Source organism: Cavia porcellus, unplaced genomic scaffold (genome assembly GCF_034190915.1).
Source record: "Cavia porcellus strain 051 isolate PalLab524CR breed Dunkin Hartley unplaced genomic scaffold, mCavPor4.1 scaffold_33, whole genome shotgun sequence".
Lineage (NCBI taxonomy): Eukaryota > Metazoa > Chordata > Mammalia > Rodentia > Caviidae > Cavia > Cavia porcellus.
Window position 1 is genome coordinate 26,628,360 of NW_026947516.1, and position 23,512 is coordinate 26,651,871.

General features: G+C 50.5%; 1 protein-coding gene and 1 long non-coding RNA gene across 3 annotated transcripts; one reads left to right on the forward strand and one right to left on the reverse strand.

The window, feature by feature from the left end:
* Window positions 1-659: 659 nt before the first annotated feature.
* On the reverse strand, window positions 660-12,654 carry Arx (aristaless related homeobox). The gene is made up of 5 exons (XM_063243120.1): window positions 12,193-12,654; window positions 9,683-10,577; window positions 6,918-6,963; window positions 3,782-4,110; window positions 660-1,814 (listed from the first exon to the last, which is right to left on the reverse strand). Exons 1-5 carry the CDS (start codon window positions 12,386-12,388, stop codon window positions 1,574-1,576), a joined length of 1,707 nt encoding a protein of 568 aa, XP_063099190.1. The 5' UTR covers window positions 12,389-12,654; the 3' UTR covers window positions 660-1,573.
* Window positions 12,655-16,657: 4,003 nt separating this feature from the next.
* On the forward strand, window positions 16,658-17,750 carry LOC134474607 (uncharacterized). Of its 2 annotated transcripts, none has more exons than XR_010045475.1 (2): window positions 16,658-16,936; window positions 17,106-17,750. It is a non-coding gene; the product is annotated as an uncharacterized LOC134474607 (long non-coding RNA). The 2 variants fall into 2 exon arrangements; XR_010045474.1 differs by having other exon boundaries at window positions 17,117-17,750.
* The last annotated feature ends 5,762 nt before the right edge of the window (window positions 17,751-23,512 follow it).

Sequence of the window (23,512 nt, forward strand, 5' to 3'; positions counted from 1 at the left end):
GTGAAACCTGAGTTGTTTAGATTTTTTTAATGTATACATTTCCCAATGCTTGGGTAAGTGATGTAATGACATTTGTCGACTTAAGATCTGCCACTTGGATACCCCTCGCTGCCTTTCCATCACTGTTTCTGTGTGTTCTTTTTCTCTCTCTCTCTCCCTCCCTCTCTTCTCCTCCCTCTTTCCCACTCTTTCCGTCTGCCTCCTCCCAGCCTGTACCCCGGAGCCCGCCCCCTCGGAAGCAGGGCTGCGACTTCTAGTTCTAGCCATTACCTGTCATCTCGGACTGCGCACTTCGTTGCTACGTGGCACTTTGTACGAACAGCTTCCTTCGCCTTCCCTGCTAAGACTCCAACTCGCTTCAAACGTCTGACTGCACCGTCAGAAACGCCTACTATTCACCCACCTACCCTGGGATACACCCCACCTCCACGGCCCAGGACCCGGGGGAGTTGAGGTGCGGTGGAAAGCACCGTTGTCGCATCTTTAACCTTCATTGGAAACCTGGTCCCTCACAGGATCGGATTCAAACCAGGGGCCTCGGCCAGGAAAATGCAAGTGCAGATTGACCTAAGAGGTGTCTGGAGCCTAGCCCACCCCTGGCCCCTGTAGGGGGCCCTTTTAAGGCCCCACTGGCGCCTACAGAGAGCATCCACACTTCCTATTGTTAAACATATAATTTTTTTTTTATTTTGAGCGTGACACTTCTCCACTAGATAGCAAGGAAAAGTGATAACAATTACACATTACACAAAAGTACTGTACCATTGCCTTTATCTTGAAGGTTTCAGAAGCCTCTACAGTTAATAAGTTAAATAAAGGGCTTGAGTACATAAATATTTGTCTAGGAACCCTACCGTATCTACAACACAGTAAGAATCTACAGGAGGACAAACTTTTACCATACCACGCTGAGTGCAATTGTGTTATAACATTTCAAATATACAAAGCTCTGTTTTTTTTTTTTAATAACAATGGTATGTACAGGATCAATAATCACAGTTTGGTGACTTCAACAGTCCATATTCTAGCAGAGTATTTCCCTTTGGTTTGATATAAAAACCTTGGTTGGTGTATGATAAAGAAGAGAACAAGAACAAGACGCCCCTTTCCTTTAAGTGCACTGTTAGCTATCTTACAAACTCGCATTCACTTCCCTGGTCCAGGCGTCGTGCCGGGCCGCGCTGGGGAGATCAAATTGGAGCGCCAAAATGCTATTTAAAAAAAAAAAGGCAAATAATCAGGCGTCTTGGGGGAGGAAACCTCCCCGGTATTTTCAGCAAAGTAAGAATGGGAGAAAGTGGACGTTCAAGTTGGAGCGAGGTTGGCAGTGGCGGGGGCGGGGGCGGGGACAGGGACAGGGCAGGTGGACAGCCAGCCGAGGAGGTGAGGAGGTGCCACGTCCGTTAGCGCCGAGGGCTGCCTTGCACGCCTCCGGGCTGCTCCGGGCTGCTGCGAGCGAGCGAAGGCGGCTGTGCTCTCAGTGCCGTCTCAGGAGTGTGCTGGTCCTCTGTTTCCATTTGGTCTTGAGTGGTGCTGAGGTGACCTTTCGGGGCGCGAGGGTGGAGAGCAGCCTTTAGCACACCTCCTTGCCCGTGCTGGTGCCCGGCAGGATGTTGAGCTGCGTGAGCTGCGCAGCGTGCTCCTTAGCCTTAAGCCTCAGCGCGGCTATGCTAGAGGCGCGTCTGTCTGCGGCTGCCGTGGCTGGGTCCGCCAGAGCGCCCGACGCCACCGCGCCCTCCACGGCCGGGGTGGGCTGTCTCAGGAGAGCGGCCGCAGTCGACGCGCTGGTCAGGGGGGCCATGGTGGAAAAGAGCCTGCAGGGAGAGCAAACAGCTGAATGGGTCATGGCCTCGGGAGCCGAGCGCAGCGCCTGGGGCGCCCTCTCCCTAGGGGCACGAGGGGGGCGCAGCCGCAAAGATGCGGGGCACGGGGCGGGGCGCAAACGGGTCGGGGCAGGTGGCGCGCCGGGCCACCTCACAGGACTTCACAGAGCAGAGAACTGATGAGCAAGGAGAGCGAGGAACCAGACCTTCCAGAGGGGCCTGAGCCAGGGCCTGAGACCAGACCTGCGGCCAAAAGCTCCCTGGCTCAACGGATCTGTCCTGAGCACGGGGTGTGATCCAAGACAGCGTTCTCCACTTAAGCTATTTGCCAAAGATTGTGCGGACAGAGGAGAGAAAAAGAAGGGGGGTGGGCTGACCAAGACCTACAATACAGACATTGAACTCTCGGGCGCCTACTCAGCCCGGGACTCCTCTTGTCCTGGGTAAGCTGCCCTCGCTTGCTGGCCTTCTAGTCCACCAGCGCAGACCCAGCCTCCCTCTGCACAGGGCCAAACTGCCAACGCCCGGCCAAAGCCTGTTAATTTGCACTCTACTCGCGGCTGTGACCCTCTGGCGGCCCCAAGTCCAGGCGCGGCAACTTTCCCCTTCTTGCCCCAGAGAGCTCCAGGCCTGCGACTCCTGCAAGCAGCTCAAGGAGATGCTCAAGCCTGAGACTGACGCCAGGCCACCGCCTCCGGGGAGCGCCGGGATTACTCTGCGCAGTGCTTCCACCCCTTCCACACAGCAGCGCCCACCTGCAGCTAAGGCCCAGGCTGTGCCAGGCTCCCACCCTCACTGCCTCCCAGCGCCCGCCGGGCTTTCCCGGCTGCCTCCCCCAGGGTTCCGGTTCCAGGCCACCGCAGGGATTTCCACAATTAGAAATGAGCCCACCTGGGCTCGCTCCGCCTCCCAAGCCCACTGTTCCGCTGCTTCCCACCCGCTTCCACACTCTGAATCCAGTAGCCCGGTACTCTAGCCGCGCTGGTGCCCAGTTATCTGTTCTCATAGGAAAAAAGACACTCAAGATTTAAGCTTTTTTTTTTTTTGAAAAGGGCTTCATAACAGGCCCTGATTCCCGTTGGAAACTGAGTCACTAACTACACTTCAGTGCACTTGCTGTTTAGCTTGTTGGTTTGTTACAAGAAACTAATTTTAGTTCGTCTTATTTTTAATTTTCTCTAAGATGATTTTTAAGTGGCTGCGCAGTTGGATGAATCTATTATTTCTTTGTTCTCTCAAAGAGAGATCATTGAAGCTGCATTTGATTTTATTTTCACTGCAATTCCCAACTTAATACATCCCTTCTTTGTTTCTTTGTGTGATCATACTGACTTTTAAATTTCATCATTTGATGCTCATGTAAAGAAAGGGAGTTATCATATACGATGAATTGTTTCTTTTATTTCGTTGTCTTGGGCGCTGTGGGGATCTGGGGTTGTGCATATATGGAAACAGGACATTTGAGTGACAAGGAAGCTAGAGTGTGTACCCAGAGGGACCCCTGACTCTAGGGGTCCGGAGGGCATTAGGAATGTGTTCCTTAGAATGCCAGGCTTTGGGCCCCGTACAAGGACTTTTGCAAAGCTTGAAAACTCATCCCTGCGCGGAGCCCACACCTGGACACATTAGCATCCATACTACCTATGGTTGAGGCTGCTCTTTGGTTTCAAACATAATTTTACAGCTTTCACCAAACAGTTGTCACCAGTGCTGTTACACCTAACTGCCCTCCCCTTCCTGCTCAGTTCCAAGTCATTTCCTTCAAGACTCACATTTTTTTAAAAGTCAAAATTAGAGAGTATTTTCTTTGGCTAAGATCACTCAAGGGTGGGCCAAAGGAAAAAAGTGTGTACCCCCTGTTTGTCTCTGGCTTTCTCACTGACCTCAGTCTCCTCGGCGTGTGTATGAGACAGACAGACAGACAGACAGACAGACAGCCTTCCGAGGCTGCACGTTACCTTCCGAACGCTGGGCTGATGAAGGCCGGGTGCCGGAACACAGCAGCTCCAAGGAAAGTACTCAGCCCGAGCGGCGCCCCACTGGGCGGCAGGCTGGCCGAGCCTGGAGGGGGAGGTAGGCTCGGGAAGGCAGCGGCAGCGGCGGCTGCAGCGGCCGTCCAGGCCGAGTCTAGCGCGGGGTGGTGCGGGGGGAAGGGGCTGGCGTCCAGGTAGGGACTGAGCGGATGCGTGGCCGAAAGCGGCCCGGGAAAGGGCAGCCCCGGGGGGTGGGTCTGCGCGCCAGCCTTCTCCCGTTTGCGCCACTTGGCCCGACGGTTCTGGAACCAGACCTGCAAGGCGGAGAGAGCCCGGGTGGGCTAGGTTCCGGATCCTGGCAAACAGCGCCTTCCTGCGGCGCCCCGACCGGCCCTCCCCTCCACCACGGCCAGCGCCACCTGGCCCCTCTTTGGCCTAGGGTTGCTCTCATACACATGTGGCGCCAAACCGGAGCCCAAACGAGGGCGAGGAGGGGGCGTTATGGGACCAGACCGGGGACAAAGGGCAAACAAACTCTTTCTAGGGGTGTTCCAACTAGTCCAGGCTTCCAAGTTCAGAGAAGCTGTATTTAGAGAGGAGGAACATCGAGTTTTATATGTCTGCACTGCCCCTTCCTCACTGCACCACTTTAGGCAAGTCACTGAAACCCCTCTGAACCTCAGTTTTCTAATCTGTAAAGTGGGGACAGTAAAAGTTTTCCGTTATGAGAAATCAGTAAAATAAGGCAAAAGAAAGCACACATTCTGTGGTGGCTCTGGAATGGGCAGTCATCAAGAGATGAATGACCCATTTTGCTGCATATGTTATGTTCACCTATCTCAGGTTTACCCAAGCATGGGCAAAACCCCTGCTCTGTCCTGAAAGGGGACGCAAAGGAATTTATTTTTATTTTTTTGCAGGAATATTTATTGGACACCTAAGAGCACTGTGGAAAGAAGTGCTCACAGTACTTAGTCAACAGGTACCCGTATTGGGGGAGGGAGTTATCCATTAAATGAAATAGGGGGGATGCCGGCTGCTGTCTGCAATGGCTCTATGCAAAGGCCAGGTTCGGTGCATAAAGAAAACCAGAGGAATAATGAGCAATACCTGGGTACACAGAGGTAGAGGGCAGGATACCAGTAGACTGTTTCCATCTTCATAGCTAAAAGTCCTGTATTTCCTTTTGGGGATGTGGTATTTAAATAGGTAATTTGAATAAGACAGGCTTTGGGGGAGCCTTTCAGCCCAAGGTATTTTCCTAATTGTTAATACAAAGCAGTTTTTAATAGAGACCTTTGAAACGTGGCAGCTACCATCATCTAAAAATAACCCCAGGAGCATGAAATTATTTTTATGTGACCTGCTTATCACACCCACAGCTGAGATTTGCTCCTTCTACCCTGAAGGCATTAATATTTTTAGGGCTGGGTTTATGACTGCACACGAATCTAAAAATTAAGAATGAACTCCAGGGCTATACAGACATTATATTAAAATATGATGTACATTATGCCAGAAGAATGTGCTAAAAATTTAAAGATGTTCATGTCTTTCAAATAGCCACAAGGGAGGGGTTGTTGCTAGCACTAGCTGCTAAGCTTGGTGTGGCTTCTAGACAGCACAGCCAGGGAAAGAAAAATCAAGAATCCGAATCAGTTGGTTATTTAAAATTCTGCAGAAAGGAGGCCCATCCATAACATTCCGTGGTCTTCAAATAGTCTAGTTGTAAACTGCAGAAACACTCCAGGGTGGAGACTTGGAGGCCTGAAAAAGTTAGGCTGTGGATGGGACCAGGCTGGGTGGGCAGCTTTTGTGCCTCCAGATCTGTCTAGACAAGAATATCCGCCACTCGCCACTCCTGGATCACATTGAAAGGGGAGAAGGCGGGGAGCCAGGGGCAGTAGAGGCAGAATGCCCTTAAAGAACGTGGAAACCTTTTTACAGAGGATCGTCTCTCTGGCTCAACTGCAATTATCAAGATGTCCCCATGCAATTCCTCATTATTGAATTAATACCTCTAAGGCCCCCCCAAAGGTAAACGAAAGGACTCTAATAATTCATATTCACTTAATTACATCTTCTCAAGTGAATAGGGCAAGAGGAGAAGGGGAGGGGGCGCTCTCTTTCTTTTTAAAAGTTATTTAACTTTCCCACGACTTGTTCCCCTGAGCTGAAAATGCAGAGTTGCTGTCACATCTCTGTTTGACAATGGAGAAATGTGTCAACAGAAAGGAGGGGACAGGCCTCATCATTAGCCCTCTAATGCAAGAAGCTGTTGTGTATTAAATGAGCCATATGGAATTTATTGTGCTTTATCAGCGCTTGATTTTGACTGTAAAGTGATTCACTCAGCTCCTAACCCAGGGACATCTGTTTTCTGTTGGCCATCGGGGCTGCCCAGTGTTGATCGTCTCTTTGGTTATGAGGCCTGGGTTCGGAAATGCACTCTGGTATGGGGCTGCAAACACCTTTAATAGCATTGCACTCACTCCCTATTAGATCAATGTGGGCTCATTGCTATAAAAAATGGGAAATCAAATAGCATTAGCCAGCTCCTTGTGCGGGGCGGAGGGGAAATCAAACAGCATTTTGCCTTCAAATGGCCCTGTTTGTTCTAGCACTAAGTGGGCTTTTATGAAGCCCGATTGGAGACTTAATCGCAGCCAAATACCTGCTTGGAACTGAGCGGATTTGTCTAACAACCAAATCCATGCTCCATCCCATTATTTCAATCAGAAGTCATCTGTAGATTATTTTCTACAGGGGCCTTGGGACTGGAGGCTCCTGAACTACAGTCTCAGGCCCCTGAAATCACCAGTTCTTTCTCTGGACTCCTTCCTCAGGCTCCCATATCCAGACACCTTCTCCTCCCACCTCCTAAATCTTAATTCTTAAGTATCTTTGTGAGTGTGAGAGAGAGTGAGAGAGAGAGAGAGAGAGAGAGAGAGAGAGAGAGAGAGAGAGACAGTGAGTTTGGGTCTACTTTTCAGATTTTGCTTCTCTTGTTTTTATGATGGGGGCCTCCTCTTCCCCAGAGTCCATCAACCCATCTCTCTTTTTCCCAATGTCCCCCCAGCCCTGCCCCTCCCCCCTTCTTCCTTTTCTGTGTGCAGCTCACCTGGACTCGGGCTTCAGTCAAGTCCAGCCTCATGGCCAGTTCCTCCCTACAAGAAAGCAACACATAGACAAGAGGTCACTGTAGGCCCTAGCAACTCCCTCCAGGCCACCTTCCCTTCCTAGGCAGGCCTCCTATAGTCCCTTGGCGCCTGTCCCCACCCCCAAGTACCAGGGCATTACCAGCCCTTCACTATTGGACTACCAACTGAAAACCTGAAAACACAGGTGGCCAGATATAGAATACTGTGTCTTATAACACACTCAAGTGTGACAAGGTGGCTTCTTGGGTCTATAATTCCACAATTTTGGACACATAGATTATCTGTCCCTATCTTAGGTCAGCACTAAACAGGAATCACAGAGGCACAGGCATGCACAGTTCTACCCTGATTTGTCCTAATACTAAAGGAGACCAGAGCTCAGCACTCAACGAAAACATTTTTTCCTACCCTCTTGGTTTCTTTCTACTTTGTTATTTTTAAAAATTGTCTTCTCTCCTCTTTCTCCCTCTCCCTCAACTCTCTGCATTTTTCTCCCTTTCCCTCTCCCCACCACCCTCCCTCACTCACCCCCTGAGGTCACACTCCCCATTACCCTCTGGAGGTACGTTAAGCTTGTTAAGAGTTCACTGGGGTAATTTTTCGATTAAACAAAATTCTGCGCACCTCCTGACTCCAGTGCCCACTACAAACCCTGCCCATCTCAGGGGAAGTCAATTTAGCTGAAACCCTACCCCATCATTGCAGTTATTACTGCGACAATTAAGGCAAATAGGAAACCATTAAGATGCTGTAGAATGGCTTACGACCTGTTTACCGAAAATATGAGCGCGCCGAGAATAATTGGCTCTCTGCTCGCTAATATGATAGAGCGGGTTAGCCCAAGCCTGGGGACTGGGTCTGTGTTGCCAGTAGACCTCCATTCAGCTCTGAAACCCGGGCATCAGAAGATCGCTTCACCAAGTGCTGTTGGTTGCCACCCCGGCCACCCCACCCCCGCGCCCCACCACAGTGACCATTAGCAAATCTAAAACTTATCTGGCTGCCCCTCCCTCCACTCCCCACCCTGATACGGGCCACAGCCTACCGGCTCAGACTCCTAAACTGACAAAGTTGGGGGTGGGGCGGCAGAGAGCCATACTCCTCCTCAAGCACTTTGGTCCCCCCTCCCAAGCTAAAAACAGGGTGGGCTTGGTTGCCAACTGACAGGGACTCACTTTCTTCTTTTAACACACACATGTATGATGATAAATGTGTGACTGTCCAATTAGCTATTTGATAGCACACACTGATGTTAAATTTATTGAATGAAGGGACTGGTGGAAATGGGAGAATCAAGTTTAGCTCAAGGGGGAAGAAATTTGGCTCAAGGGATAACTAACTTTAGTGCCCCTGCCCCCGTTTCATCTACTCTTTTCTTGCTTCTGGTAAGGCCAGAGTTTGGCAATGACTAACCCAACTACATTTTGGAATTAGCTTAGGACTTCTCAGTTCTAAACATCAGTTTCCCCACTGGTTCAAAAGGGAAAGCAGCTTTCCCTCTCTAAAACACCCACTGAAAAGCTGCACACGTTTGCTGCGAAGAAGCTGCTTGCGGCTTGAAAAGCCTTGCACCATGCAGGCAACGTCTCGGTCTCTTTCTCTCCTCCTCCTGCTGGTGGTGGTGATGTTTTGTGTGTGTGTGTGTGTGTGTGTGTGTGTGTGCGCGCGCGCGTTCACGAGCATGTGGGGGTACCTAACCCTGGCTCCTTGCCTGCATAGAGACCTTGGCCTTGGACTGGGAGAGGAATGTCCCAGGCCTGCTGGTAGTCCAGGACTGCTGGATAACTGGGGGCCCAGAGGCCCCATTACCTCACCAGCATATCTTCCCCAGAAGAACTCAAGTGAGAGCGAAGTAGACTGCACAACCGTCTTGGAGACTCATCCAAAAAGAAAATCCCCCCAACCGCTAGTCTGCTGCCTGTCAGGCCTCCAGCAATCATTGGCCACCGGGTAAACCCGTTTACTGTAAACACACACTGGGTTGAATGTGTGTTGGGGACTGGGACGATGGGAGGACAGGACAGGACGGAGACCAGAGGGCAAGTTTCTGGTTGGTGCCTCTTAGGTGTACAGACACCAAACACTGCTCAGTTCCAACTTCCTTCAGTTATTTCGGGAGCGTTTAAATGACAGAACTCAAATCTTTTTAAAGGCCTTCTGTGCAGGCACGGGCTCCAGCCTCACTGCGAACAGCAGAACAGAACACCGTAAATGACATGCACCAGGCTCCTGGAGCACAGGCAGGGGTTGCGAGCACATGGTACAGTGGCCAAAAATAGTCCCTGCACTACTCTGGCCTTGAGACCTATCACAGGCTTGCTACTTCTTCGGGGATCTGGCTTGGCCAGCAATGCCTGGGACAGTGTGTGTACTCCCCTCCGCCGCCCATGGCACTTTTGGGAGATTCTTGGAGAGGCTGCTGTTTTTTCTTCTCTCCAACTAAAACTTTTTATTTGAAAACGTTCAACTAAACCAACCTTGGGAAATAAAAGTCTATGGAAACCTAAACTTAAATCCGGAGGTGGAGAGGAGGAGGGGCGGGTCATTTTCGAAGAGCAAAAGTGGGTGTTGTCGAAGGCGAACCTTCGCAGAGTCCAGGAGAAAAGTGCCCTGAGTTCGGAGCTCCTATCAGCCCCGCAACCCAACCCATTCTGCCAACCGAGCGCCCTCCCAGCGCAGCCCCCGCGCCTGCTCGGCGGCGGGCGGCCGGGTGGCCGGCGAGTACCTGGTGAAGACGTCTGGGTAGTGTGTCTTCTGGAAGGCCCGCTCCAGTTCCTCCAGCTGGTAGCTGGTGAACGTGGTGCGGTAGCGCCTCTGCTTGCGCTTCAGCAGCCCCTCCTCCGAGTCGCTGCCCGCAGACAGGCACACGCTGTCCTCGCCGTCCTTGCCCTCAGTGTCCTCCGGGTGCAGCAGCAGCTCCTCCTTGGGCGACAGCTCCCCGCCCTCCGTGGCCACGGCGGCGGCGGCGGCGGCGGCGGCGGCGGCCACCGCACCCGAGGCGGCCACAGCGCAGCGCCGGGGCTCCTTGAGCAGCGCGCGGGCGTCGTCCTCCAGCAGCTCCTCGTCGTCGTCCTCCAGCAGCTCCTCTTCTTCGTCCTCATCCTCCTCGTCCTCCAGCAGCTCCTCCTCGTCGTCCTCCGCGCCCGCGCCCGCGCCGCCACCTGCCGCCGGGCCACTGCCCGGGCCGCCGGCCGCGCCGAGGCGCTCGTCCGGGTGCGCGACGCCCCCAGGACCGCTCAGCTCGTCCAGCGCGGGCGGCGGCGGCACGAAGGGCGCCCCGTTTTCGCGGTACGACTTGCTGCGGCTGATGCTCACCTGCGGCGCCTGGCTGATCTTCAGCGTGTCCCAGGCGGCGGCGGCGGCGGCGGCGGCAGCGGCGGCGGCGGCCCCCGCGCCGTCCGGCCGCTCCCCAGGCCGCGCGGTTGGCGGCGGCGGCTGAGGGGCGTCCCCCCGCGGGCCCGCGGTGGCCGAGGCCGCCGCCGCCGCCGCAGCAGCCGCCGCCGCCGCCGCCGCCGCGGCGCCCTGGAGGAGGCGGCCCCCGCCGGGGCCGTACAGGCGCCGCAGCTTGGGCGGCAGGTGCAGCTCGGCCTCGAAAGGGGCGCCGCTGCCCTTGGGGGAGCCTGCGGGCAAGGGACAGCGGTCAGCGCGCTACTCGCCTGCAGCTCCCTCCGGAACAGCCACCCCCGCGGGCCACCAGCCGCAGCCCCAGGCCACCGCAGCCCCGGCGCCCTCAGACTGCACTCCTCCTCCACTTTGCTGGCGCGCTCGCTCTCTCCTCATCCTCTTTTCTCTTGGTTTCTTTCCCTGTCACTCTACCCTTTATTCCTTGTTTCACCTACTTGTCTTATTTTTCCTTTCTCTCCTCTCTTCGTTTCCTGGTCTTTCGCCTTCCCTCGCCCCTTCTTCTTTTCGCTTTTCGCGTGCAATGCCTTCCCTCGCCTTCCTTCCTTCCATTCCTTTTTCTGTTCCCCTTGCTCAGTCTCCCACTTTTTTCTTCCCTTTTTTGGGAAACGGGAGAATCCAAAATCATTCAACAACTTAAAAAACAAATCGCCAACACTCTGAAAACTTTGCACACGATCTCTGCCCGCCACTCCGCCACAGGGGCACAGACTGGCAAGAGGGGCCCAGCGCCGCGGCCGACCCCTGCGGGGCGAAGCGGCCTTGGGTTGACCTGGACCCCCAAAGCCCACAGCGGGAGGGGGGCGGGAGACCTAGCACAAAAGGGGAAATAAAATCACCCTAGCGAAAATGTGCTGGGAAAGGCCTGGGGTGGGGACAGAAGGCGGGTGCAACAGGCACAGTCCGCTCCTTCCCTTGGAGGAAGCGCCTGGCACCAGGTGCCACTGCAGGCTTAAAAAAAAAAAAGAGGAAAAAGTGAGTTTATTTTAAATAGTCATTTCTCCACGATCCGCTCCTGTCTTCTCAGCAGCCTTGCGGCTGGACTGCTGTTTTTAGGATTTAAAAAAAAGCTACACGCAATTCTTTCACTAAAACACCTCTGCGTTCAGGTTAAGACGAAATTTGAATGTAACAGGTTCAGGGCAAGGCGATCGTTCTGAAATTTTTAATTAATAAAACCTTTTACATATCTTTCAACTATTGACCTCTTTTTAAGAATAACAGCAGGGAAAAAAATAGTACCCAGCAGCCATACATTTCATATATCTCAAAACACAATAAGGAGCATTAGGGGAATCCCAGGGAAAGGTTTTCTCTAAAGCTTGGGTGTAAAAGGTCACAAGTAACGTACAGTTTTTTTTTTTTTTAAAAAGATGGCAAAACACCGCATATAAAGAGATCTTCCAAGGAGGAAAGGCCGGGGGCCCTGCCTGGAGACCCCGCCATTGAGCCTTTGAGTCGCTGTCTCCATCAAGTTGTTGCTATAAAGGTATAAAAGGGTAGGTACCCGCTGGTCCTCACCCACTCGCCCTCTTCACAGCGCATCGCAGGCTACAGAAAAGAGCAGTTAAACTACCTATCCACCGTCAGGAGAACCTAAGGGTTCCCCAAGGGAAGCTGGGCCCCTGCATTTTCTGGAGGCAGAGCAGAGAGGGAGAGACAAGTCTCTGGCAAGATGTCCTGTGCTCCTTTGAAGCACCAGGCCTCAGAGTTGTCCCCTTTCCTTCCCTGGTCTCCAACTTGACAAGCCCCAGGCCCCTGGTCCCCCAAACATGAAATATCCAAACCAGTGCCCAGCACCTCTTTGCAGATGCCTAATAGGCACAGCCTTACCTTGCACGGCCTTTTCTTGGTCAGCGCGGCTGGCCAGCGGGGCGGGCAAACTCTGCGCGGCTCCTAGCAGCCGCATTTTGCACGGGCTTCTCCGGCCCAGGATGCTGTCGATGCAGTAGGAGGAGAGCAAAGTTGGAGATTTACTTTTGCACTCCGGCCTGTCGGAGCAGCCCTCCTCCTGGTACTGATTGCTCATGGCTGGGGCTTTTTCCCTGGGCACAGACAGGGTTCGCTGGCTGCCTCTCCCGGCGGGTGGGATGGGTGTGTGTGTGTTGGGGATGGGTTAGATGGCTGGTTATAACGGATATTATGCAATCTTTGCGCCTCCCGGCCTCCCTCGGATGCCGACTGCTGGCTCCCGCCCTGCCCGCAGCCAGAGCTCGCCCTCTCCGCGCTCAGGACAAGCCTTAACAAGTGTAGTGAGCCGCGGGCGCGGAGCGCTGGAGTCTCTCTCCTCCACGTGTTGAGCGGCGCGGTCTGATTGGCTCTCACCAGAGGCCGGGCTACATCGGGCTGTGGGCTCAGAGCAAAGCCCGGACTGGATTTTAGAGGGGCCAGCGGCGTGTGTGCGGGGTGCAGCACTGGGCACGCACCAGACCCAATTTTCCTTTCCTTTCCTTTCTTTCTTTTGTCTTTCTTTCTTTTTTCCTCCCCCTTTTTAAGCTAACAACTTTCCAAGTAGGTCATTCTTTTCCTGCAGATCCTCCCATAACTCTTTAGGGCTGGCCCGAAGCTATTGCTTTTTTGGGTGTCAGGCCTGTGGGTGTGAGCGTCGCACACCTCTTCCACAAACTCTGAGGCTCACGTTTAGGCCGATCCGGCACTTTTGGAAGCCAACTGAGCTTCCAGAACGGTGCCTTGACCTCAGCGAGCCTCTGCGGGGCCAGCGCAAGGGCTGTGAGCAAACAAACACCTGCCGTCTGGGTGTTCCCTTTTCTCTTGTGGCCGAGGCTTCGCGCTGTTTGACTTCGTCCCAAGCGCGGTTGTTGTTCTCTTGCTAAGAGCGTCAACCTGGCACTCCTCTGGGTTTTAAACTCAGAAATGAGAAAAGGCTCCCTCAAAGACAAAGCTCTGCCAGAGGCTCTTGGCCTTCTCTAGAGCACCTACAGAGCGGAAAGAGACATTGGATCACTAGCTTCCAGGACGGGAAAACTGGGGACCCGGTGTGGGGATCTCCTCCATTTCCTGGGACTCTCCTTTTTCCTCCAAATTCATCTCAGTTAAGCTGTCACCACCAGGCTATTCGCCCTCAACAGAGCCTGGGGAACGGAATCCGCGGGGCGGGGGCCTCTGTGCACCCAATGGTGGAAGGAACCAGGGTTCAGCTTCAACCAAATCCAAGCATCTAAAATTCTGAATTTTCATGACCTGGCTCCTATTTGCAAAGGTGAGAGAAGTGAGCCTTAGGGAGAGAGCTTTGCTTCTCATTTAGATAGCTACCTGCGCATCCAAAGCTGATAACCAAGACCCAACTCTGAGGGAAGTTGGGCTAAGCTCAGTCGAGGGTCTGGCTGGTAAATCCTCATTGCCTGGGTCTGGAGCTAAAGGGACATCCAAGGCCCTGAGGCTGTCCGGGTGGGGGAGAAGATAGTGGGTGGCAGAGGGGTCGGAAAGGGGAATCCACTTCGGGTTTTCCTCTCTCAATCCCCCTCAGCGTGTCAAAGAGAAAAGCGTTTTACAAAGGATTATACTTGAATCACTTACAGTCAGTATTTAAAAATACAAGGAGGCATAACTGAAATTTTGCCCTAGCCATAAACAACTGCATAACTCTTGGATGCTAGCGGCTGGGTGGCGGACAGATCGGACTGGCTTGGCAGGAGGATGCCAGACACAATTTGAGGGACATGAGGAATTGGGAACAGGCACATTAATGATACTAATAGGAATGCTATACTACTTACTATTAAAGAGAGGAGCAAAAGGTCTCTCTCTGTCTGTGTCTGTGTTTTTTTCGGTTTTAGTTGGATTCTCACCTCTTTTCATACACTTGGATAATGAGAGTGAAGTGGGGGAGGAGCAGAGGAAAATCTGAGCTATTTTGACTTTGATTTTCTTGTTTAAGTCCCCTGCGGTTCCAAAGTGGTTGGGATCCACTCCTGCCTTTCCTACATTTTTTTTTTTTTTTTTGTACTCATCAACAGTCCGGTGTTTCTAATAGTGTCCTATTCAGCTTTAAACTAACGCTATGCACGCTGATTCCTTCCCCCTCTCCTCCGTGCTCTTCCAGACCCGCAAGTCCAGCCGGGCGACTAAGTCTCCTTGCAGCTGAGACGCGTAAAGACGCAAGAGTTTCCACCGGGTCTCCAGCCGCGGACCTTCGCTCGAGTTCCTGCGGCTGGCCGCTGGGAGAGACGCAGGCACTTTTCCCTCCCTGGCTGGCCCCGGGTCGGAAATCCAAAAGACCCGGCTGCCAAGTGGCTCCGTGACATCAGAGTCGGCTCCGCACACGCAGGGAGTGGGTTGGAAATGAGTCCAAGAAAGATCGTGTTGAACAAAAAGAGACACAAATGCAGAAGTCATTTCTGAAAGCCCAACGGGATTTCAACCCTCTCCGTGGAAGACTTGCCTCCGTCCTCCTCCTCCCCCTTGTGCAGCTGTTCTTCTTTTTAAAAAAGTCGGACTTTCTGCTGGGGTGTGTTCTAATTTTAAGCATCCACTGTAAAACAGGAGGTTAACATAGAATTTCTGATTCTGACTTAATGATCCCCAGAGGTAAATCCAACTCTATTAATGGACTATAAAGTATTTCTTTAGGAGACCCGTGTGAAAATACTAGTTTTATTTGTTCTGCTTATTTTATTTTATTTTTGGTATTTTCTAATCAGTCTCCCCAAGGAAGGATGCTGTTGGAAAGGCACGTCTACTCAACTATAGAAGAAGGGCCTGACCTAGCTCGTGCTACACCCAGCAGCCCTGCAATTTGTCACCCAACTTCAAAATCTACAGCTGGCTCTTGCTATTCCCCAGAGATTAAATTTCTAAAAAAAATTACAGAAAACTTTTCCAAGGTACTGGATGGACTGAATCAGCGGTCATCTCCACAATATCTAGTCAGAATATGGGTGTAGGATGTATATGTGTGCTACCCTATACGTCAATTTAGAAATAAGTCGGTGCCTCAGTATAGGAAGAATTTAATTGGTGCGTTGTATAGATAGACTTTTAAGAATTGGGTCTAGGACCCTGTGTAAAAGAACCTATAGTTTAGCCCAATTCAATATATACTCTGCCAGCAAAATGAAGTTTCAATTCATTTTTCCACTTACTTTCTAATAAAAAATAATTTCATTTTAGTGATAGTACTCATATTCATACCTTTTCATAACTCCTGGATCGTCTAATCTCTACATCTGTAACTGTTGGTTTGCTTTTCCTGGATTGTTTGGAAAACAATGGTGTTCAGATCATTTGCTTTTAAAATAAGCCACTAAAATAAAAATGACAATCATGGTTGGAAGTGAGGGTCAAAAGTGTTTAAAACTGTTGTTTATAGTAGAAAATGGGGCTTGTCCCAGAAGTGGAAATAATAATTACCTACAGGAGGTGAATGAAGAAACCCCTTTCTTTTCTGTGGTGAGAGAGCTAATTCTACATTGTAGTTTCAAAATTATATTTGCAAGAAACTCAGGATAAGGGGGTGGCAGTTAGATGTCATTATCCGTGGGGGGGGGATGTTTGGAGGAGAGTTAACCTCACACACTTTTCATTTGAGATGTTTTAATTTATTGTGCAATATACACATACATAAATAAAGCTGTAATGGGCTTCCAGTCACACCGGATGGCTCAGGTTCCCTTAAATTATGCTCAACCTCTTCAAAACATATATTTAAACAATAGAAATAAACTTCATTGGAGTCTGGCGACCAATTTGGAAGCCATTGGAAAGGAAGACAATAAGTCCTGATTACACGCAAGGATTCTCTGTGATGTGATATCCCCTTTGCCAAGTCATTTTGCTGTTTTTTTTTATTTAATTTCTTTTTTTTTTTTTAACAAACTTTCATTCATTTATGGTCTTCCACAACCTGCTAATTTAACACTGGAGCGCGTTATTGCAGTGTTAGGAGGAGAGAAAGAGGAGAGAAAACAACAATACTGCAATGATCCAAATGATACAGTAGAATTATAGCAATTATAGTTCTACTTGTGGAAGCAAACCTTGCTGAGATCAGGCAAACAAACTGAAGCCTTGTGAGGATAACAAGCGTCAGGATTGACAGCCAGTGCTGGGAAGAGCCAGAGGGCACAAACAGAAATATTTGCCTCCCCCCACCCACCTTAACTCCAACCAGTCAAGGTTAACTTCCTCAAATGTTGCTTTCAGAGTCTTAGCCACTTCAGGATGTTCAATTTATGCACAAATTGAGATCTCTCCTCCTGGAAGTCTGCTAATAGGAGGAAATGTAACATAATCCGCTTGGCTAGAATTTGTCCCTCTCCTTTTCCGCCCTAGTGTGCCCTCCACTTCCTATCCCTGCCTCAGTTCTCCCCAGGCTGCTGGGATCTGTCGGCGGATGGGATTTGTTTGTTGATGTGTTTTCAAAGGAGCACCCTGTGGAAAGACACTGTACAAAGGGGCCGATAAGTTGGATTTCCTCGTGTTTGCCAATGTTTCCCTCTTTGGCGTGTCCTCCGCCTGAGCGACGGGTTCCACCATCAGGGCTCGGCTTGCCGGGAGAAATCTGTTAGGAAGCAGCATTTTTTGGAAGCATCTTGAGGACCACGGCCGAGCCCTCAAGGTATGGACGTGTGGATGTGATTACTGTGTTAGGACAACTCCCTGCATTTGCAAACTCTGCTACTCTCTACCCATCAGCCGCAGGGCCAGGGGGTGGAGTGGGAACTAGAAGGCAAACAGACACCTTGTCCTCTAACTGCCATCCAAGCGGAAACTGAGGTTTTTTCAAGCTTTCTTCCAGGCATAAAGCTGGACGAGATGGCCGCAGCCTGCCTCCAGTCTGTCCACAGAATACAGGGCGTCCGTTCCTTTCAACCGGCAAGAAGCAAGTGGGTTGGATTCCAAGCTGTCACCCTGAATCCTTTGGCAGGAGCCAGCATCTCCTGCCGCACCCCCCACCTCCAAGGTTTCCAGAGCTCAGAGGGAAACTTCTTGCGGCCCTGGGATCCCCGTTATCTGCTTTCTTCTCTCCAGTGCCCGATGGCTGGACCCAGAGGCAGGCTTTACTCTGTACTTGCTGCTCCGGGCGACCCCGGACAGGGCGAGGGTGGGTGGGCACAGGTTAGAACTCCAGTAAGGAGCAACAAGGGTGCCAATTAGAGCTTCGGTCCGGAGGCCTCTAGTCCTCCGGCTCTCGCCGTCCAGTCCCCCCGCCCCCCACAGCAGTACCCCTGTGGAGCTCGGCTCAGCGCCGCGGCCAGAGTGCGCCCCCTAGCGGGGGCTCTGGGTAGGCCGAACCCTCTCCGCTGCAGCCTCTAGGGACTGAAGTTGGCAGATCCAAGTGATCCGGCAGGAATGAATGGGGGAAGAAAACAAAAGCCTTGGAAACATTTCCAAGTGTTCAATAAAAGACCCATCTGTACCTTTCTTCTCCAGCGCGTTCGTGGTTAATGTCCCCCCATGAGCGCGAGAGGGGAGATAATTGCCGGGTGGATTCTTGCTGGCGAACCTCAGGAAACACTGGACCTAGAAGTGAAATAATTGGGGGTGGGACCAAGGTTAGCGCTCTGGGGATGCGACACCAGGCGGAAATCTGAGTCTGCAGTCTCCAGGGTGTTCCTGGAGGCCTAGCGGCCTGCAGGCTCAGATCCCTCACTGCTGAGAGGCCATCTGAACAGAGCTACTCTGAGAGTTCTTTTATTCGAATTCGATCTCTGGGACAGCCCTACACTGTGGCTCTGTGATTGCTCCCCACCTGCTGTCTCTTGATTACTCCACCTTCTGATTGTAAATTCGCGTTCAGATTTTAGGGTCCCCACCTTCTGATTGTAGGGTTTTCTCCACTTTCTCTGATTCTTCCACCATCTGTTTGAAGCACCCCCCCCCATGGCCCTGTACCTTTTGGAGGGATCCTGGCGCGCTTCCCGCACTCCTAGCAACTGCGTGATGGAACCTATACATCCCAGGTTCCTCTACTCTATCTCCTCATACATCACCTGCTCCTTCTTGATCTGACCAGAAATTGAGAAAAAAGAAATAAACGTCAGGTTGCTGTCCAGCTTCCTTTGATTTGTACAAGTTGGAAATGACTGTGTTTCCATGAAGCTTTTAACAACCTCTGATAAAAAGTTACCGAGGAAGCGTTTTGACAAAAGCCGACTCCCTCTTCAAATCGATCTATAATTTATTACTTCTGCACTGTTAATCCTAACTCATCAATCAGAAAAAAGCTTCTGAAGTCCTGTAGTCTGTAATCTCATGTCCTCAGACCTGCAGGCTTTTAAAGTCATGCTAAGGCCAACAAAACATTTACTGCATAAAGCCTAGAAGGAAGAATCCAAAAATAGGAGCGCTAACAGCTCTTTAGAGTCCCGTATTTTGTGCTGTCTTGCTAATTGGGAAGTTCAACATGAGGCTTTCCCTGCCCATACAAGGCTGGTGTTTCAGAAGGGGTGGGGGAGCAGATGGAAAGGGTCCTATGAGAAGGGAGGCGTGGGTGTCCCCGTGTTTAATTAAGAGTTGCATTGTGTGGAAGGGAGGAGGGAAGATGCCAGGGCTGCACAGAGCTTCAGCACAAAATAACCTGCAAGTAAGGAAAAAAAAAAAAAAAAAAAAGCTGTGACTAAGAAGGAGCCGGCTCTGGAATAGATACTATTAGTACCAGAGTGTTTCTGGAATAAAGATATCAAATTTCCTGCGCAAATCATTTAGCCGGATCAGAAAACACAAATAGCTGAACAGAAGAGGGGGAGGTTTGAAAAAGGCAGAAGGGGGGAGGGGAGGGAGAGAGAGAGAGAGAGAGAGAGAGAGAGAGAGAGAGAGAGAGAGAGAGAGAGAGACCCCGGAATAAAAAGTAACTGCGCAAAAGGGTTCGCACTGAACCCTGTGCCAGGCGACTTCTCCATACCCGGAGCACTTCTGTCCTCCCCTAGCGGCTCCCACTGCGTCCCCGACTTTCTGGCCCTCCGGAGATCCTTTTCCAGGCCACCCCGCCTCTTTGAGGGAAGCAGGCCGGGTCCCAAGCTGAAGTTAAGCGGGCGACGGTGGCGGAGAGCTGGAACACTAGGGCCTAGGGGCCTGCTGCTGCGCCCAGGCTCAACCGCGCACCCCGACGGCGCAACCTCGGGTCCACCCCGAGCCCTGGCCAGCGCCCTCCGCAGGGCACCGCTCGCCAGAGCCAGCGGCGGTTGCCCTTCCGCGGAGAAGGTGTTAGCACCCAGGGGCGTCCGGCCTGAGCCGCTCTGCTGGAATCGAGGACTCGGATGCCCCTGGTCTGGTCTCCAGAGTCTCAAGAGGAAGCAGAGGCAAGACCCACCGGGGTGACCTCGAAGGCGCGGGTGACTGGGTGGCTGGACCAGCGCGCCCGCAAGAGGGCGTAGGCGGGGAGGGCTTCGGGAGACTAGAGGCACCCAACCTCGAGTGGGAACAAGTCAGAAAGGTCTTTGGGGCGCCCACTCCGCCTGCCCCTGGAAAATGACCAGAATGACCATGGTAGCAGCTGCGCGCGTGGCCAGGGCGCGGGGGAGGGGGCGGTTTCGAGGCGGCAAAGATGGAAGGGCGAGCGCAAATAATCTACTCGGATGCACTTGCACGGAAAATGAGCCGCAGCAGATTTTCTTTGGAGGAAGGATAAATGAGAAGACCTCAGATTTGGTTTCTGAGCGGGAAATCGTAGATTCCTCACAATCTCCTCCTGAAATTTAGTGCAGTGCAGATTTATGCAGAGCCAAAGAGGTTGATATCCCTCTAATCAACACCCCATTCTTTTCCTCCTGGTCTTAGCACAGTTCCTGGCACCCGGGGGCAGCTTCGGAAATCTTTACTGAATGGGCAAATTGCATTGTGGCCCTAAGAGTGTAGAAGACACTTTGATTTGGGTAGATGGTATTTGAGTTTTGCTTCTCATGAGGTGGATACTGGCCAATCTTTCTCCGTCCCTCTGTCTCTTATTTGTAGGCCTTGTTTTCTTTCCTCAATTCTCCCATTACTGCCATTGGGGCCATTTCATTGTTTTTTACTCCTGCGGTTTAAGGTTTGTAAGGAAATTAAAACCAATGCGTTTTTACTCAGAATCCCAGAAGGGCTGGGGAGAAAGGAGATTGGAGCCCACAGTTCAAGTGAAATTTAGACCTAGGAGTGATTTTTACTTATTTCTTTTCATGGATAATAGAGAGTTGGCGTTATCTGTCACTCTATGCTCTCTCTAATAAACAGTTCCAAGACTATAATCTAACAGGTGTAAAATTTCCCTTTTCTGAGAAATGAGGAGACCACCAACACTATCTTTTAAATACTACAAATAGAAAATGCTGTTGACAATCTTCCACACTATAAAATCCATTCCAGGCCTGCTTTTCTCCCTCTCATCTTCTTTCTTTTCTTTTTCTTTTTCTTTCTTTTTCTATCTCTCCTTTCTGCCTCTGTTCCTTTCTCTCCTTTTTCCTAGTATAGGTTTGCCTTTTGGGGTAAAGTGATACGTGCCCCACATTGTGTTGTAAACAAAGATGGCTGGTTGAAATTCTGACCCCACCCTCACCTTCACAAAAATATCCAGAAAGGGTTTTTTACTAGGCCAACAAGAAGGGGACTGATCAGCAGAAAGCATGTCTGTCTTCTTTTATCCATTTCCTTTATCTCCTTCAAAAAGGAGGAAAAGAGGAGAGAGCTATCTGAAGACTCCTGAAATTTAGGAGGTCCCCATTTGAGGTCCCCATTCTATCTGGTATAAGTTGAGTCCAGGCTTCCTCTCAGAAGGATTTCATTTATGGTTCCCTCTCCCACCTTCCAAGCATCCATCTCTTAGGATCAGCTCCTACTTCATAGAATGAAAACAAACAAACAACAACCCTCACCCAGAAATGTTTTCTCAAACCCAGGATGGGAAATTAGCCAGGAAATGCTGCTCTTCGGGGTCATCATATCTTCTCCATACCTTTTTCTCTCTTCCCTTCTTTCTTCTTCAGCTTTTCGGTTGAAGCACTTTGATATTATTTATATAAATGAAAGGATCTTAGAGTAACATTTTTATTGCACTGCACTAAGGGGAGATTGAACTAGAACTTTGAAAATTGTGACATTCCAATGAGAGGTATATTAAATTGCTTCACAACAGTTTTGAAGGCATCTTTGGTATTTTCTGTAGTGGTAAGTGAAACAAAGGATTTCACAGCCTGTTGGGTTTAATACTATATATGCTCATATTTAAGCCTTTATGCTCTTAAATAGAAGGAAGGAGAAAGGGAGATGGTGAAATAAGAACAGAGGGCGATGGAATCAAGGCGCTACTCTGAAGACAATGCGGATCATAACGGCTGCTGCACACTGGGTATTTCCTTGGTGCTGGAGTGCTAAGTGTTTTCATAGTGATCAGTCAGTTCCCCTGACAGCCATGCAGGGATGGCTCAGTTATGATCTCTCTTTACAGATGGGGAAACTGAGGCCCAGAAAGGATGACCAATTTTTTTCGGAGATTTGCCCAGCTTTCAAACTAAAAGTCTTGTGTTCTGGGCAATCCCTCAGTCCTGGGCTAGCCAGGCTGGTTGGTTAACATAAGCACAGAAAGAAGTAGTTTGTCCCAGGTCACAGGGATCGATCTGGGAGGTGAGTGAACCCAGGAAGCCTAACTCCAAGACTGCTGCCTCATTTTGCGTCTGTTTCACAGACTGGTAAATGGAGCATCAGAGAGGAACTGACTTGTCCAAGGTCACATGACTGAACAGTAGTGGACAGAGGACTAGCCTCTGCTGCTAGTGAGTCAGATCTTCTTTCTGCTTCCGGCTCCTTTTGAAAAGAGTTTTGGGAGTGAAGTGGCTTTTTAAAGATTTCACTAATTAGCTGGGTGTAGTGGCACATACCTGTAGTCCCAGCACTATCTGAGAGGCTGAGGCAGGAGTTTGAGCCCAGCCTGGGCAACTTAGTGAGTTAGCCACAACCTGCCTCAAAATTAAAAAAAAAAAGTGCCAGGGCTGAAGGTGTAGCTCAGCACAAAGGCCTTGGGTTGAATCCCCAGTACTGCTTAAAAAAAAAGTTTTACTTTTTATTTTGAGATGGGGGTCTTGCTTTTCTGCCCCAGCTTGTCTTGAATTCTTACTCTCAAATTATCTGTGCTTCAGCCTCCTGGACAGATGTGGCTGGAAGTGTACCAGCACACCCAGGGGTTTTTTGGGTTGTTTGAGATTGGGCCTTGCTAGGTAGCCCAGGCTGGGCTCAAAATCTCTGCCTTCCTGCCTTAGCCTCCCATTCTGCAATTATAGGTGTGCACTACCACACACGGCTCCAAATTAGAGATAGAAATAAAAAGCTACACAAAGAAGAAAAAAAGATAACATCCAAGATAGACACATGCCACACTGAGCACATATACCACTACCCGGCAGTCGTAGAATATATAGGAAATGGAGACCAGCTATATTGGAAACACAGTAATAATGAAAGACAATTTAAAAATTGCAATAAGCACACAAAGAAAATAATTATATGGATCATGTGGCCATTAGGCAGGGGACATTTTAACTCTCTAAAGCATTTGGTGTATTGTTCCCATACCATTATTGTTTAATAACAATGATCATTTGTTCTACCTCCTAACATCCTCAAAACCAGCAGCCCTCTGCAGCCTACAGTGTTTCCAAACAGCTTCTCAGGGGCCCTTCAGACGAAACCACAAGAGCCGATTCTATTCTGTGCATCCAGTTTGTAAGCAAGTTACCAAGCTGGGCATTGGCCAGAAGAGAGCATGTGCTCTCGCACTACAGCTCATTGTAAAAAGGCAGCTTGACATCAATAAAAATAATCACTATTTGATGTATTTCTTATAATTATGGGTCATCTTGTGGCAAGGCTTCGCAGTTAGCAAAGTTGTGATTTGGCCTCGGTCACACTGCTGTGGGAGGCAGCCAGGCCCCAGTGCCTCTCAGAATCCTGGCGAGCGTCCTGCAAGCAATGAGCTTGTGCACAACTTCAGCAAAGAAAACATTTTGGAAATGACAAGAAAACTGTGAGGGAGTTGTAATCATAAACAGCAAATGTGCTAAAGAGTGGAGACTTATGCAGAGCTAAAAGAGGGCAGGTGGAGTGTATTCTCAGTTTTTTAAATGTGAAGAAAACATTGGGCTGACTCCATTCTGGTTCCACAGAGCTAAAATGTGCCTTAGTGATTGTTGTTGTTTAATTTAACACAAGCACCCCAGGCTGTGTG